An 18,117-nucleotide genomic window follows, 5' to 3' on the forward strand; every position below is an offset into this window, starting at 1 on the left:
TTATTTAATAGTGAGTCATCCTCAGTAAGATCAATTGTTAAGGTAGGTTTCACTGGGTGCGGGTCAAAATTTCCACAAATTAATTCAGTATATAAGCTTTGGTTCACCGCTGCCTCAGAACACTCCTTTCTACATTTAGATTATTTATAATGTTGTTGGCACTATTTAATTCTGATTCTAAGTCCCTAATCCTACACAGAGCCGCCTCATATAAAGAACTACAGTGAGTAAAGGAATCTGTGACCGCTTGTAATTTGTTCCGTTCCTCCACTAGAACTTCATTTTGTTGATGCAACTCTAATAACTGACGCTTAAGAGCTGCATTTTTGTTAACAATGATGGCCACTTCCTCCCTCGCTGTCCTCACGTTCTTGCAGGAGCTTCTGGCATTGGTCTTTGTATGCCCTCAGATCAATTAGGGCTGTCCTCAACTTCAGTTCAGTTTCTACAGCTGCAGCCTTACGGGTCTGCATAGTGGAAGTTTTGTGCTTTGATGTACTGAAAATAAATAAGGAGAACAGAAAACCTTTGATCTAGCGAGAGTAAGGCCAACAGGTGAAGTGAAGTAGTGGGGCGCGTACTTTAATACTAATTTACAAAATTACACTATTTAATAATAATTACGCTTGATGATGCACCCGCCCACTAACATATGAGTATATGTTAACGGTACGACAGAGGTAGCTCCAAGAGACTCTGCTAATTGTTTGCAGGAACTCCAGGAATCTAGCACCGTTTAATGTAGGAGGCAATTCCCTATCAAACGATCGTCGATTATGCCTGTCCATACATTCACCGAAAATGCGTGTTAGAATGTAATTTTTCGCACTGCCTTTGGATTACCGAGCGCCAGAGATAATCATTTCGGTGATTTGTAATGCCAGCTCTAGTAGATTTAGCCTCATCAGTCCACAGTATCTTTTGGTAGAAAACGACAGTTATGTCTTGCACTTCTATTGAGCCACCAACAAAATACAGATCTGGCTGCATAATCTATTATTCCATTATGTCTTGGACCCATCTAAAAGGATAATAATAATATAATTCTTTATTACACAACCAATAAAACACAAAGAAAAGCAAATACAAGACATGGTTACACAATGGGCGGTCTTATCGCTAAAAGCGATTTCTTCCAGACAACCTTTGGATGGACAGAAACAAGTGTAAAAACAGGATGTAATCCCTCTCGTTTCAAAATTCTCAATACACTCAACTTAGATAGCTGTAGTTGCACAGAAATGGCTGGGTTCATTGGCTATCAGTCTAAGCACCTCCTCTTCATCTTCGTGCGATATTAAATGAGTGCGTTCATTAACAAGCCTTTGCAAACCTCTTTTCCGCTAACCTCGAGTGCACGTCGATAAAAGTCTGACGACGCGGTGTAGGCCTGTTAGAGTATCTCCGTCGATATTCTTGTACTGCTAGATTTGCCCTTATTATTTTCAATATTGCTATAGACAAATCCTGATAATAATTCTACAACCTTTAATGCCTCTTCTGCGATAGGTAATGGATCTTCCTCGACTTCCTCTTCCCCATCACTTTCAAGTTGTTGATTATTTAAAAATTAAAATAATAACCATATTTAGCATTTTTAGATACTATTAGTAAGAGCATTGTCAGTAAATGAAGTGCCAGTAAGTAAAATATCAAAAGCGAAGTTAGAATTTTATGTTTAATAGATTTAAAATAAAACATTCATAATTAACAGTCGGTTTCCACGTAATATTTAATTCGCACTTCATCGTGTTTCTGTCGGTGTAATTTTTTTTTTATTCACATCAAATTTTAATTATTATATGTAAACACAGATTCGAAGTTGTTGAAATTTTCCCAATCTTTCTTAATTACTTGTAGCGGTTATTTTACCAAATAGAATGTATAAATATAGCTTCCTCTTAGTGATGTGCCAACTCGCGATAAACACAACTCGAGCTAACTCGAGTTAAAATTCACGTAACTCGAGTTAATCCGTTTTATTACAAAACGAGGTTTAACTAAAAACTCTGGTTTAAACCTATGCAAAGTACGATTTATATAAAAATGGTATTACAAAAAGTGGTTTAACGATAAACCATGGTCTAATGCTAAACCTCGGCGACCCCTGGTGTGACGATGGTCTAAATCGTAAATATCAAATTTCAAATCATTTGTCAGATTATCTCTTAAATTGGCGTCTGTTTCGTTGTCTTGTTATTTTTCATCGAAAATGGATATTAACGTGGTAGATATTCAGACGATATTGAGGATATTAAAGCCGTTGAGCTACTAGGAACGCCACGCCGACCCAATAGACTCGACTCAGTACTCCAATTTTCAGATCTTTTTTTCTTTCGTTGATCCATCACAATATTACAAAGAGTCAATTGTTCTATACAATAAGACACTGATAATAAATTTCAAAGCTATTTGCAATAGTCACCGCTATAGTTTAGTTTAATGTTACGGTTTCACATAACGCGCGGGAAGCTTACGTTTCATATCACGCATTTTGATGTATTACCAACTAAGAGCGAGGCCCCATTAGTGCGTTGCGCTGCGTTGCGTCGCGTCATCGCAACGGAACAACGCATTGTATGCCACACCTGTGTTGCGTTGACGCTGCGCCAACGCAACGCAAGAGGGTATGCACGCCGACGCAGCTGCGTCTCAGTTCAGCCTTTGCAATGGATAGATACAAACGTGTTCTTTTGTTGCTTTTATTACAGCACCGCCGAAATAAACGTAGAAATCATAGAAGATTCTGGATATCTCCTTTGATAGCATTAAGAAATAGTGATGGTCAGTTTTTTATGCAGGAATATAGGGAGTTGTTATTAGATGAAAAGACTTTTTTCAATTTTTTTAGAATGAGTGTGGCCAGCTTTAATAATTTGGTTGAAACCTTAAAACCACATATAAAAAAGCAGTATACCAAATTCAGGCACCCTTTAGAACCAATTGAAATGATTGGTATTACATTGAGGTAAGTAATTCAAATATCATAATACTCGTAATGTTAATCAGTTATTAATTTATTATCATTAAAAACAGTTTAATTTAAGTATTACTATTAGGCAACAAAGCAAAGTTATAATCTTCTTCTTGACTATCATCAGTAAAATTATTAATCGTAGTGTTGGTTGAGTACGTAGCTTCGAATTCATCTGTTCGATACGACGATGGCGATGGTGACTGGGCATGTTGTCTAGTTTGATATCCGCGTGACTGCAATGGTGTTGCTTGATACTGTTGTCCAGTTTGATATCCGCGTGACTGCAATGGTGTTGCTTGATACTGTTGTCCAGTTTGATATCCGCGTGACTGCAATGGTGTTGCTTGATACTGTTGTCCAGTTTGATATCCGCGTGGCTGCAATGGTGTTGCTTGAACTGTTGTCCAGTTTGATATCCGCGTGACTGCCATGTTGTTGATTGAGTCTGTTCCCCGAACCGAATTTCGGTAATGATATTTATAACTTTGCTTTGGAATGTCAAAGTTTGTAATTCCGTAAAGCTGTCCAAAGAAGGCAAAATTCCTTTGAAAAATGATAAGTGGCGGTTTTCTTTTCCTTGCAACACTTCTAATGCTTGCGCCTCGAAATCATCTATTGCTTGGTTTGATCTCTTACGGCCTGCAGGCACGTAGCGAGCAGGACCTGGGGGTAACGAGGACATTTCTTTTGTAGGAAATGGAGAAGATGATGCTGTGTTTTCATTTCGTTCCGTTTCTTCAGACACCATTTCAAGGCTACTGTCAGTTTTATTTTGGGCAACTTTCATCAAAAACAGCAACTGATTGTAATAATGATATTTTTTTAATTGTTTTGCCCCTGATCCAGACGAACTGTTTTCTTTTATTTTTTTTACGTATCGGAAAAAGTTGTCCTTCACGCTTCTCCATTTTTTCACAACCTCGTTACCTGCAAAGAAAGAAAAAGATGTGTAAGTACCTAACTTGTCTACACTGACCAATCTAAATGGGCCACCCTGTTTATTTTTTGTGTTTCTATTTCAGGTATTTAGGCAGCGGAAATTCGATAAACGACTTGCATTTCAAATTTAAACGTGGAAGAGCAACAATTTCTAGAACTATTTCGTCAGTTTGTCAAGCTATATGGAAATATGTTCGACCACAGTACTTAGAAGAGATCACAGTAGAAAAACTACAAAATATTGCATTAGATTTTGATCTCAAAGCTAACTTTCCTCATTTCTTCGGGGCAATTGATGGGAAACATATACGTTTAATAAAACCGGACAAAAGTGGCTCTCTGTTTTATAATTATAAAAATTATTTTTCAATTGTTTTGCTGGCGGTTGTTGACTCAAATTATAAGTTTGTTTTTGTCGACGTGGGTGCATATGGTAAGGAAAGTGATTCTACTATTTTTAGAAATTCGACACTGTACAAGATTTTAATGAGAAATGAATTACCATTGCCTGATCCTTAACCACTTGGAAATGATCATAATAACGAGCCACCAATCCCTTATGTACTCGTCGGTGATGAAGCTTTTGGTTTAAGTAAGCATGTTATGCGCCCATACGGCGGATCCAATCTCAATGTGAAACAAAGAGTTTATAATTATCGCCTTAGCAGAGCTCGTAGATACGTGGAATGTGCATTTGGGATCATGGCAAATAAATGGCGCATTTTACATAGGCCAATTGATACGTCATATGATTTAACTATTAATATTGCCAAAGCATGTTGTGTTTTACACAATTTTGTTATACAACACGATGGGTTAAAACAATAAGACAATATGGCAATAAGTAGGACAATTGAGACCCCATAGCAATGAAGAATCATTAGCCGAAAATTTTATCAGAGATCAATTTGCTAATTACTTGATGAGTCCAGAAGGGGCTTTACCATGGCAGTTGAAAAAGATATAAATTAACTTATGTATTGAATTTACAAATAATATCTTATATCTTTAAACGAGCAATGCTTATATATATAATAACAACTCACCAATCTTGTTCTTTTTTTGGTCCTCAAACTCCTCGTAATCTTGAAATATTTTTTTACAAACAGCTACCCATTCATTCGCTTTACGAAATTTATCACTGTAATGTTCGTGTGTCTTTCTTGGACCAAGGATAGGAGAAAATCTATATCAATATCCTGCTCACTCATGAAATGAGAAATTGAAATGTCGCGCGCGACGACGCAACGGTCTAATGGGGCATGTCATAAAAAATGTATGGAAAACGACGCTGCGACGACGCAACGCACTAATGGAGCCTCGCTCTAATACAACATTAGTCAAAATTTGAAACCTAAACAAAACTGCAATCGAAGTTACAACTATTGTTGATCTTGGAGCAAAATAACCAAGTCTTAATATTTTTAATACTCCTAAACATTATTTAATCATTTTAACATTGTATGAAAAACGTTTTCTTTTTTGGGTATATGGAACGTTGCGATTAAATGATGTATTGAACGAATGTTGTTTGTATTTATCTGTGGTTTATATATAGGCCATGGTTCAAATCGCGGTATTAAGAAGTCTACGGTTTTTATGAGTTTTGTAATACGGACAAATTTAAACCATGGTTTCCCAGATAAGCCTGATTTTGTTAGTATAGATTGAAGCTAAGGTTTATTTCGCTTTTTGTAATAAGACGGAATATGTTTTAATAAAGTGGTGGTATTGTCCACTATATTTGTATAATTCTGAACACTGTTAGCACTTAACATGTCCATTCTCTTACGATTCAAATATATCCCAAACAACAGATTTCCTTTTAGGTCCCGGCATTATTTTTATACATTAACTACTTAATAATTAGAAAAACTAACAACAGGAACTCCAAATATATATTATAACCTCAAATCTACAACAATATTGTGTTGTTGTGACATTGACATTTGTAACGAATGAACGGAATGAATGTAGCACAGAGTACTTTATAATATAGGAAATAGAGACTTGTCTCGAAGGTCAAATTGGGAAGAATTGTATCAGCGCCATCTATTATTTGAAGTCAAAGTTTTAATTGTATGCTATGGATATCTAGGTAGTTTTATGTATATGATGGTTGGTGATCAAGGGTTTTTAAATTCAAGATTTTTTAACCAGTTACAAATAAGTGTTTTTTTCTTATCTGCAAATGGTTAAAGAATCTCAAACACAATCGCACACAATCACAACCCCTTCTCCCATTTAATATTTGTTTTATGGTTTTACACAGATTGTGTATGAAAAACCTACTCGATAAATTAATTATAAATTCAATTAATTCATTTTTATGCTTTTTACATTTAAGTGTTAATTAATATTAATGTTTTGATATATAATTTTAAATTATCAATATTTAAATTATTTTTTAAAACATGATGATGTATATCTTGTAAATTAGAAATGCAATTAATTAAATTTTCGCTAGGGCTACAAAGCCAACGACGACCTGCATATTCTCTATATTTAATATATTCTATTTCCTGGTCATTAAATAGATCCCTATTACATATAGTGCATGATTTAAATATTTTTATTTTTTGCTTGACGCAGGAAATATCCAGAAACATATTGCAATGGTGCAATAATTTGGGGTTTATTTTTTTCTTGAAGGCTTAATATATTTATTTCAGGTATATTATCTATATAACAGGTCGTCGTAGCTTTAATGTCTTCTTTAGTGATAAGTGCATATAAATTATTACATAAATCTTTTTCACAATTTGATCCAAAGTTGTGGACACTAGGTAAATTATTTATAAGTAGTGTTGAAAAGGCACACTCAAATCTTTCAGGTGACGGATTTGTATTACGGCACCCATGACTCCTAATTGCCCCAAAAAAGTTTTCTAGGGGGAGTTATATTTCGTCGTGGCGATTCTGGCTTTTTAAAAAGTGTTAAAATGAGAATATATTTGATTTTAAAATATATTATTACATGTAAAAGAAAAGCCCAGTGGACTCGACCGTCCACACCGAATACAAGCAGAGAACTAACTTTTATTAATTGAAACATATAATCATTGACTCTTATCTCTAAACTTAATTATCTTGTTTGTTTCTTCTTGTGTTTCAATTACGGCGACGTAACTCCTCCCCCTTTAAGTGTGAAGCACGTCGAAGGCTGGTGCTGCTGTTGCAGGAGTTCTTGCGATTGAAGCTGCAGACATTCCGGCGCTGCTGAACTTTGCTTGCAGGACCGAAGATACCATTTGATGGCGACTGCACTTGCAATGACTGTTATGATTAAGGTACATGCAAATAGTTGGCCAGCTGGGTTTTAGAGTTATTACTGGCTCATCATTTTCTTGCGTTACTTGAGTTTTCTTTAAGATGTCTTTTAGATTATCCAAGTTCACTTCTTCCAATTGGACTGTGATTGAAGATTGCGTCGAGGCGTACTGCGTTTTTGGCAGAGGGATGCTTTCCTTGACATTTAAGTATTCCATGTGGGTTGTAAGTGTTCTACCGGCGATTTTGATGTTGCATTTCTTGTTTGTAGTTATGAGAACTATTCAGCTGATCCGCTGGTATTCTACGTTTTCTTCACACGTGGTTTTCGCGATTTCTTCTTGTTTTAGGATAGCGATCCAACTGTTTTCCTTAATTTGTTTTATGATATTATTGTTAATTTCAGCTGTTGCATACTTGCAATTATGTGGTTGTTTATGTTGTAGAAGTTGCGCTATACAATCTTCTGACTTGTTGAGTTGGTGCCATTCTAAGTGACGGCAGATGACTACTTTCTCCGTTATAGATGTGCAGGGCTCAAGAGGGTATGCGAATTCGCTGCCTCCCAAGATTAGGTATGGGTTTTTGGGAATGAGGACCGTATTGTTTTTATTCGGGATCGAGTACAAATGAAGCAAACTATAAGGAAGGTTAGTTACTAATGATATTTCTAATACAAAATTAATTGATTCATTCGTACTGTATGCCTTTAATTCTATTAATTTCTCAATTGCATGTATGTTTTCTATAGTAGGAGAGTACATCAACTGTGTATTTTTTACTTGCTTCTCCTTGAATTTTCATGAGCTCGGCAACAAGAAAGCTAGGGTCCACAATGCTTGGGTGTAATTGACCTAGATGAGCAAATGTTATTGCATTTTCTAATAATTCTACCCTATCATAAACTTGTTGTAAGCAAATTTCAATTTGATTATACATATTTATTACATGCATTTCATTCTCTAATCCTAAATTCTGCTTACTTAAATCTTTGATCGCTTGATTTAGTTCTTTTTGGTTCTTATTGATTATATTTAGTTTAGCGTTGTTTTCTTTTATGAAATCTGTCATTATTCCTAATGTTTGACTTTTGTTTATGAATCGCTAACTTTTAATCTCTTGAATTTGGTAATCTATTTTAATGGCATTTTCTTGATCCAAATTGCCTGTAATGACTTTAATTATTGATCCTAATCCATTGATTAATCCTCTTCGGATTCTCGGTATAAATGTTCTACCTAATCCGATTGTGCTTGAGCCTAAATATACTAATTTACTTTCGATTTTATCAATCAAGTATTCTATTTGGTTTCTAATAACTAGACTATTTTTATAGAATGTTATTCTTGTTTGTGCTAATTTGAATGTCATATAGTCGCGGGTTATTTGGACGTATATGTCTCGTAATTGACTTGCATTATAAGATACAACTAGACTAAACGAATCTACTTGGTGGTAAGCAATAGCTTCCTTGATTACTAATATACCATTGTGGTTATCTATGGGTTCGATTACTGCGACGACTCCGGTGATCCAGAGGACTGCACCGTAGGTGATGGCGTCCCTGAAACATTTTCGCATTAACATGTTTACCTACAATTTCAGCGATTTGTTTGTATACCTTATCACCTATTTTGAAAGTCGACGTTTCAGTATTCTGATTTCTCTTTTCTATTATCGCCTGTTTTTGCTCTGCGTCTTCTTATAAGCTTAACGCGTTTTCTACGCTTTTGATGCAAAATGTAAGAGTTTTCTTATTTCCATCGTAGGTTGGTAATAAGTACGTTAATGTTCTAAATTCTATAATTTACTTCTTATCTATCTCTGACTTTACGGCTCCCTGTTCCTGAGTCATGGTTATTTAATTTGTTTACTTTTGCAAATTAAAAACAATACACAACGATTTATAAAATAAAAATGTGGGGCCTAGGATTTTTACTAGTCACACATACGAAATAGTCAATTAATTTTCCTTATACTTTCACGATGTTAAGTGAATGGTATAGGATTCTCGGGGGTTAGCAGAATTGCATGCACTTACCTCACCAGCATATTTTTCGATGTTAGATGAGTTTCCGCTTTTCCAGCAATCTTTCACGATGTGTCCGTCTAGGTTCGTGAATCGCGACGCGGTTTACACGTTTAAGGATTTTACTTGCACGCGAAACCGTTTATTCACATTACATTCTATGATGATCCTAATGATGACACATACTTACCAGATGAAACTATTGAGGAGCCTGAGACGTCCAGGATGCAGACAAGATCTCATCGAAGAATGGAAATGTATGATAGTTCAACGTCTTACCTTTGTATGAATGTTGAGTCCACAATGAGTCTACTGAACAGTGACCCACAAAGTTGGGAAGAAGCACTGAAAAGTGATAAAGCTGACCTGTGGAAACATGCAATGAATGAGGAATATCAGTTTTTGATTCAAAATAATACTTGGTCACTTGTAGATAAACCAATTAGTAAGAAAATTATTCCATGTAAATGGGTGTTTAAATCAAAAACAGATGAAAATGGAAATATCATATGTCACAAGGCAAGATTAGTCATTAAAGGTTATCAACAGAAAAAAGGAATAGATTATCATGAAGTATACTCACCTGTTGTCCGATATTCTTCAATAAGATATCTTGTGGGAATAGCTGCAAAATATAGTCTACAAATACACCAGATGGATGCCGTTACAGCATTTTTGCAAGGAGACATCAATGAAGTGATTTACATGACTCCACCGCCATCTTTTGAGCAAGGAGAGAAAGTCTGTCGCCTAAACAAAGCCATATATGGCTTGAAACAAGCCAGTAGACAGTGGAACAAGAAATTAAACACTGCTTTATTAGACATTGGTTTACTAAGATCAAAGATTGATCCTTGTATATATTATAGAATAATTAACAAGCAAGATATATTATTTATAAGTGTATAAGTAGACGATTTGATTTGTTTTTTTAATAATGAAAATACAATGAAGAATATTAAAAATAAATTGCTAAAAAAATTTCACATGAAGGACATGGGAAGAGTAAAGCAGTGTGTTGGTTTTAGAATCACACAAGAGCAGAATACAATTTCATTAGATCAATCAATTTATATAGAGAAAATTTTAAAACGTTTCAACATGTCTGATTGTAAACCTATTTGGACACCATGTGAAGCAAATATTCAATTAAAGAAAGCTGAACATGAGAGTGAAATACTTACGACCATACCATACCATGAAGCTATTGGATGTTTGCTATACCTATCTCAAGGAACAAGACCAGACATAACTTTCATTGTAAATTCTTTAAGTAAATATAATAATAAGCCAACTGCAGAACACTGGAGTGCATTGAAGAGAATTTTAAAATATTTAAAAGCTACAGTTAATTATAAATTAACATTTGAGAAAGATGACAGTGAAATTGTTGGATATTGCGACGCTGATTGGGCAAGTCAATCTGAAGACAAAATCCTGCACAGGATATGTTTTTATTTTTCAGGGTGCCTCTATCAGCTGGTGTTCTAAAAGACAACAAACAGTGGCATTATCAAGCACAGAGGCTGAATATATGTCTCTATCAGCATCTATACAAGAGGCATTATGGCTGAAACAATTACAAGAGTTTTGGCCTGAACTTAAAAGCAGGCCCTTATTAATGTATTGTGATAATCAAAGTTGCATTAGTCTTTCAGGTAACGAAAGTTATCACGCAAGAAGTAAACATATTGACGTCCGATACCATTTCATCAGAGAGAAGGTTGCTGACAATCAAATCAAAGTCAAGTACAAACGGACTGATCACATGGTGGCTGATGTCTTAACCAAGGGACTTAATCGGCCAAAGCATGAAGTGTTCATAAAGGCTATGGGTTTGCGTCCAGAAGAGAATGTTGGGATTTGTGAACGCAACTGACAGATGTCACGACGTGCTTATGTCAAATATTTTTTTTTTTATCTATCTCTCTGGTCGTTTTTTCCCTCTATATTATCCGCTACGCATTTTGTTAATTTCTTACTTAAAATAAATCTTTATTTAGTTTAAATCAATCTTTGGACTTATTTCAACAGTATTTAGTTGCAAAACTGTAATCTTATTAAGTAGCTTTTGCCTGCGGCTTCGCCCGAGTTAACTTCCTTTCCTGTGTTAAAAGTCCATGTCCATAATAAAGTACCCTACAATACTCAGGGAATGTTACCATCTTGAACTTTTTAAAATAAATTTATTTTTGTAATCAACATAAAAAAAACCCAATAACCATATTGATTTATAGCTTTTGTTTATTTACCTCATTTCAAACCCTAGAGTTGATTTTAGAAAATTCGCCAAATACGTATATGTTAATTTGTTATCAAAAGCTATTTAACCTGCATTTAGAACTTAAATGAATGTCCTAAATAGAAAGGAACTGAAATTCTAGTTTTATTTGTCTGGGAATTAAAACCAAATCTGACCTCCAATATCTAACATACTTATAACATTTTACAAACATATTATATTTACCATTATGCTGTACAATTTGATCGGATTCAGTTTGACAAACAGGGCGATTTTCTTTATTGGCTTCAATTTCAATGAGATCTGAAATAATAAATGCGTTTAATATGTAAAGGGCCATGGACTGCACAACTTCGTGATATAGCATTTGTCAAGGGAATGCCAAGACCTTCCAGCAGGATAGATAAAGCGCCTTAGCATTTGGATATGGGCATGCAATTCCTACTGGCTATTGAGAACCAGCAATAAATATTTCATTATAGAGGCGTTGGGGAAATCCCACCCCATCAACAAAAATGTGGGCCACGACTGGTGGCCCCTTGCGAGGCCCATGAAAGAAAGATGAGGAAAGAAGAAGACTTTCGAGTCGGTCTTTCGAGCTGATTCCAAAACCACTTGCCCTGTTCCACAAATGTATACAAATAGCTATCTTTGCATAAAGTGTGATGTCATACATGGAATTTGACTATAATTATATTTTACCTTGTAAGCCTGATGGTAAAGATTTAGGTAAATTTCGAGACTGCTGCACTGGGATTATTTCTTCTGTAAATGTTGTAATGAAATCTGTAACAAAATTAACTTTAATAAAAATTATATAAAGGTGGAGTTAATGCTGAAGGCATTCTCTACCAGTAAAGCCAGTGTGGTGTAAAGATAAAACATAGTAGGTGTGTAAAAACAAATAATGTATGCTTTATATTAATTAATTAAACTGGTAGTTCCCAAAATTTCACTTTAAACATGTAACATTTCATAGACAACTTCCAAAAGGAAGCATATACCATAGAAGTACAGATTAAACAGGAGAAGAGAAAAAATGAACAAATTACCTGTGCCTCCTTGTGAGGTTGATGGCAAAGATCCAACCACATTTTGCAACTGCCTCAGTAGTCTATTTTCAATCAGTGAAGAGTCTGTAATAAAATTAAAATAATTTGACTATTAATAATAAAATACATACTAAGCATTCATGAGTTTCATCACAATTATCTATATAATAACACATAATAATAATATCATCCATGTATTATATACTGACCCACTTCTGGGCACAGGCCTCCTATACTACTGAGAGAGATTAGGCATCAGTCCACCACACTGGTCTAGTGTGGATTGGTAGACTTCGCACACCCTCAAAATTTCTATATAGAACTTTAATGTATACAGATTTCCTCATGATGTTTTCCTTGACCATTACAGCAAGCGATAATTCACAAATACACACTTTTTAAGCCAAAGGTGTTTGCCCTTACAATTTCAACCTGCGGACATTCATCCCAGCAGTCCATTGCACACTCAACTGGGCTATTGTCACTATTAATAATAATACATTAATGTCAAAAATGTAGTACAATTATTTTAAAAGGGAATGGAACTTATATAATTTGTAAGGTACTTAGTCCATTGAAAAGTTACATTTGGGGTTGCGTTTTTTAGAGGACGCAATTTTATTTTTTTGAAGTGTAGGGGGGGTCAGTGTAAAGCTAAAACCAAGTTTGTGGGGTCGCCACCCTTGTCCCACGGCCGCCATCTTGAAAATAGGCGTTGAAATGGTTTTTACGATGTATCTCGTAAACTATTTATCTGACAAAAAAGAATTATAAACATTTTTTGTGGCAAATTAAATTCTCTACAACTTTGGTTCAGTAACTTTTTGTCGTAGAACTATAAATAAAAAAGTTATAATCGAAAATGTTAAGAAATTCAATGTTAAGCAATGTCCATTGCAACGTCATCAGAACGTGTGTTTATAAGGTTCATAATACTTTTTTTTGTACTCTCATTACGTACAACACAAACCCGCGGTTGTCATTGTACGCAATTACTTGGATCCTGAATCGCTTTGGCACAGATGAAGCAATTGTTCACAAAATCAAAGTCTGGCTCTGGAGCTTCTGAAACTGACGATAAACTACTGGAGCTGCTGCTGCGACGACGAACAACATTATCGGTTCGGTTGTCCATGTAATAACAATAACACGCAATATGTACAGTAAGTAACTTCCGAAACAGTTCGTAAAAATTGTTTTGTGAACAATCAGTCGTCGCAACAGCAGCTCCAGTAGTTTATCGTCAGTTTCAGAAGCTCCAGAGCCAGACTTTGATTTTGTGAACAATTGCTTCATCTGTGTCAAAGCGATTCAGGATCCAGTAATTCGCGTACAAGCCGACAACCGCGGGTTTGTGTTGTACGTAATGAGTACAAAAAGTATTATGAACCTTTTAAACACACGTTCTGATGACGTTGCAATGGACATTGCTTAACATTGAATTTCTTAACATTTTCGCTTATAACTATTTTATTTATAGTTTTACGACAAAAAGTTACTGAACCAAAGTTGTATAGAATTTTAATTCTGCAAACAAAAAAGGTTTATAATTTTTTTGTCAGATAAATAGTTTAAGAGATACATCGTAAAACCATTTCAACCCTTATTTTCAAGATGGCGGCCGTGGGACAAGGGTGGCGACCCCACAAACTTGGTTTTAGCTTTACACTGACCCCCACTACACTTCAAAAATAAAATTGCGTCCTCTAAAAAAACGCAAGGTAAAGGCCTCAAAAATGTAACATTTCAATGGACTAACTGTGCACAAAAAGATTAATTTGTCACTAAAGTATGTAAACTAACTCCCTTGGTTTTGTGTAGTAGAAATATCATTATTTTTTCTTCTCAGTATGACCCTGTGTGATGTTCTGTATGGTATGTATTATGCTTACATATATATAAGAATATAAATTTTATTATTACTCACCAGGCAACAATAAAGTTGTTATTGCTAGTTTGCTGATTCGATTGTTGCGGCAATAATACTTTTCTGCAAAATGAGTGTTACAAACACGCCGATATTTATGAATGAATTCATTTTGTAAAGTCAGTATATTGCCTCCTATGGAATTGACCCAAAGATCAAACCGCTCTTTTGCCTTTTCTGGATCCGGAAACCGATGCAGCACTGAAATGTAATTATTATATTGTAGACATCTCTGTTAATATTTTACCGATTGTGTCACTTATCTACATAATAATATAATACAATGTGATTTTATTAAAGTAAATTTTCTAAAAAACATGCCAAAACATAATGGAACTAATCAAATTGTTTTGGGGAGCATGTAAAGCTGTCAAATATTTTGTCATCTCATAATTTAAAAGACATACGTTATAAAGTTATGCTCCTACGTTTGGGTTTGGGTGTTATTTTGTACTATGTTTCCTTTTTAGTTACTTTTTGAGCTATTTAGACCAACAGAGTATAACCTTACTTTGATAATCAAATTCATCAAAATTCACGGCTGAAATAAAGCGAACAAGTCGGCAATTCGAATGAGGTATGCGTTAATTGGGATTCAGGTAATCCAATGCACCAAGATTATTATTTAAAATTTACTTTATGTATACACATGAACACATGATTCGATAAACATTTACCTTCTTTTTGGGGACATCCCGGAACACAACATTTTTTGTCCGACATGACTGCTACTCACAACACGAGAAATAAAAAATGTTCCCTTTAGCACTAAAATGATTAACCGGAGGAGAAGGGACTCAACTCAACGGAAAACAATCAAATAGCACTAAATATTGTCCTGATTTGCACGTAATCTGTACAGCACTTTTAACAACGATACCGGAGGAGCAGGGGCTCAACTCAACGAAAAATAATCGAAAAAGCACAACACAGAATGAACTCAGCAAAGCAGAAATGCCCACGCGCATCAAAAACACGGCAGACATTGATCAAAAAACGGTAGTCATTTTTATTTACTTTCTTGTTTTTTAACTAATGTTTTACGGCTCAGAATATCAAAGTTTTTTAAGCTCATCGATATAATTTTGTATACAACGCCACCTATCGAAACATTACGAAATTTTTGACTTACGTGACATCTATTAGTTGAAGTAGGAATTAAATATGTGTAATGCTACCAAATACAAAATCCATAACATCAAACGAAAACTACGACTTCGATGTACTCCTCTAATTTGTCACCTTATATTGGCTTTTCGGACCATTACCAATGTACTGAGATTGTAGTCCCTGGAATGTAGTCATTAATATATTGACAAGTTTTGAATTTTATAAAATAGCCCGTGCCGCCTACACAATATAGGTTTTAATTTTAAACAAAAGTATTTTTTTATGTTTAAAATATTATAAATTTCTTTTTTTATTCGTACAAACATACAAAGATTTTGTTTTGTTAATAAAAATTGTATATGGTAAATACTGCAACGGTAGCGCCATCTAATGATAGTTTCTAGAAAAAAATATTAGTGTTTTTGACGCCCACACTGCGGCGCTAGTATCAATAGAAATTAGAGCTTCTATGAACATTCATACCCCTGTACACAACCTCCATTAGTAATTAATAATTATTGATGGAAGTATCAAGACGGCGTGGACAATCTTCAAACTAATTCTGTCACATGAATGTAAACATTACATACGGGCTTGATAATAATATTGCAAAATATAGAAAGATACTTAGTGCAATACAATTCATGATCTTTGACCAACATTTAGAAAATCCATTTTCTCATGAATCGTTTATTAAAAGGTCCGTGTCACGAGAATCAAACATTCGAAGTGGAACATGTTAGAATATCAGATTTTGTAATCTATGGAATAAAAAAGGAGGTTGGACTTCCTCCGGCCCTTCCCTGCCGTGTCTTATTGCGTCATGTAAACGAATGTCTACAAAAATAAACAATAAAGTTAAATAAAACGTTTTATTTGTAGACCAGCCAGTAGCCAGCACATGAATGTTGCAAATATAATAATAGGTTATGGGCCCAGTAAGTCCTTTAAGTCAGATGACACATGTAAAAATGGGAAGTGTTCAAATAATGCATGCAAAGTAAAATACAAAACTGCTGCGCAGCACGTGTAACAAGCGCTGGCACTTTTGCCGTATTTAGAAGGCACCAATTTCAGAAATTGGCTATTCCCAGTACGAACTCTCATGGAAGAAAAGAATATCGAGATGCCGTCGACTGTGACTCCGGAATAGAAAGAAATTACAGGAAAATGAAAGAAGATGCAATTTTAAAGGCAAGACGCAAAAGCTAAACAAATCATTGTAAACTCATTAAAAGACAACCATTTGGAATATGTAAAAGAATGCGGCACTGCTAAGGAAATGATAGAGTACTTTTCGTCACGCACATTTTTCTCAAATTTTCTAAGTAAATTGTATCTAAGACAGAAATTATTGACCTTGAAACATAAACCAAAACTTAATAATTTGGAAGACCACTTTAACACTTTTGATAAAATAATACGAGAATAAGAGATTGATAAAAAGATGGATGAAACGGACAAAGTATGTCATTTGTTGCTTAGTATTGACAACTCTGCTTACCAGCCAGTTATTACAGCATTAGAGGTGACAAACATGGAACTAACACTTGAATACGAAAAAAAGCAATAGGATGACTCTTGTTCTAGATTCTGGTGCAACATACAACATGGTTGATGAGAAATACAAGGATTTCATGGAAGACATAACTGAGATAAAAGAAGTAAATGTCAAAGTAGGAAATGGACAAACTATGAAAATAAGATAACAATGAAAGCTAAGATTAAAAACAGAAGAAGGTGAAATCCTAACAATGGAAGCTTTAATAGTACAAAATCTATATCATAATTTAATGTCAGTTAGACGATTAAACAACAAAGGTTGCAGTGTTCTCATATAGAAAAGATGTAGCAACAACAAAAATGCCAAATCATGGAGTATTCACAGCAAGAAGCAATGGTGGTTTATACACAGTTAATGTCTCACACCAGTAAAGTTGCAATCTTCTTTAACAATAACAGAAGACAATATGCTATGGCATAGAAGATTGGGTTATCTTAATCATGCTGGATTAAAAAAGTTAGGGCTGCCAATTACAAATGAAAAGTGTGATATATATAGTCAACTACTGACAAAAGTTAATGAACGATATTGATAATATGGTATTTAAATATATAATGGAAGTCAGTAGGAGAAGCAGTTCAGTGAGAACTGAACACATACCTTTTACAAATCAAACTTAGCTTTTAGGTAAACATCAACATTTTGATGCGCCGGGATCATCCGTGTTGGCACAACCGTTCAGAACAACACCATTTGAAATGGAGACCCAAACATCGTTTAATCATAATTCTCATAAGTGCACAATTTAAATTCATCTATCAGAACCTCATCTGTCACCAGAATCATCAGGTGCTAATTATTCATTGTATGGATCAAACAATAGCATTACGTATGGTGTTGTTCTTACTTCAAAAAAACAATTTAAAAATGATAGGTAATAATAAAATCAATATCCTGTCTGAACAAACTCTTATACATCCAATAAAAAATAATATAATACAAGAAGCAAATGCTTATTAAATTATTTATAATTACTTATTCATGATATTTCTGTGAACATTTAACTT

At 34.6% G+C, this 18,117-nt stretch overlaps 2 protein-coding genes across 2 annotated transcripts; both read right to left on the reverse strand.

The window, feature by feature from the left end:
• Positions 1-685: 685 nt before the first annotated feature.
• Positions 686-8,268, reverse strand: LOC115444138. Its single transcript, XM_030169797.2, has 3 exons — positions 8,003-8,268; positions 4,963-7,971; positions 686-3,904 (listed from the first exon to the last, which is right to left on the reverse strand). The coding sequence occupies exons 1-2, from the start codon at positions 8,255-8,257 to the stop codon at positions 7,471-7,473; spliced, it is 756 nt and encodes a 251-aa protein (XP_030025657.2). The 5' UTR covers positions 8,258-8,268; the 3' UTR covers positions 686-3,904; positions 4,963-7,470.
• Positions 8,269-9,942: 1,674 nt separating this feature from the next.
• On the reverse strand, positions 9,943-15,293 carry LOC115444137. The gene is made up of 5 exons (XM_030169796.2): positions 15,114-15,293; positions 14,437-14,637; positions 12,510-12,593; positions 12,160-12,243; positions 9,943-11,760 (listed from the first exon to the last, which is right to left on the reverse strand). Exons 1-5 carry the CDS (start codon positions 15,157-15,159, stop codon positions 11,573-11,575), a joined length of 603 nt encoding a protein of 200 aa, XP_030025656.1. The 5' UTR covers positions 15,160-15,293; the 3' UTR covers positions 9,943-11,572.
• Positions 15,294-18,117: the final 2,824 nt, after the last annotated feature.

The sequence above is a fragment of the Manduca sexta genome, chromosome 7, assembly GCF_014839805.1.
Source record: "Manduca sexta isolate Smith_Timp_Sample1 chromosome 7, JHU_Msex_v1.0, whole genome shotgun sequence".
In the NCBI taxonomy this organism is placed as follows: domain Eukaryota; kingdom Metazoa; phylum Arthropoda; class Insecta; order Lepidoptera; family Sphingidae; genus Manduca; species Manduca sexta.

What these genes read in the sequence shown, in the direction of transcription:
- LOC115444137 (XM_030169796.2), bottom strand. Translation starts at nt 15,159, where the DNA reads ATGTCGGACAAAAAATGTTGTGTTCCGGGATGTCCCCAAAAAGAAG. An exon ending in AACAACTTTATTGTTGCCTG is followed by an intron (nt 12,594 to 14,436) that starts GTGAGTAATAAT and finishes ATTTTATTACAG; the next exon opens with ACTCTTCACTGATTGAAAAT. An exon ending in TTTACCATCAGGCTTACAAG is followed by an intron (nt 11,761 to 12,159) that starts GTAAAATATAAT and finishes TTATTATTTCAG; the next exon opens with ATCTCATTGAAATTGAAGCC.
- LOC115444138 (XM_030169797.2), bottom strand. Translation starts at nt 8,257, where the DNA reads ATGACAGATTTCATAAAAGAAAACAACGCTAAACTAAATATAATCAAT. An exon ending in TTGTGGACCCTAGCTTTCTT is followed by an intron (nt 7,972 to 8,002) that starts GTTGCCGAGCTC and finishes TTCAAGGAGAAG; the next exon opens with CAAGTAAAAAATACACAGTT.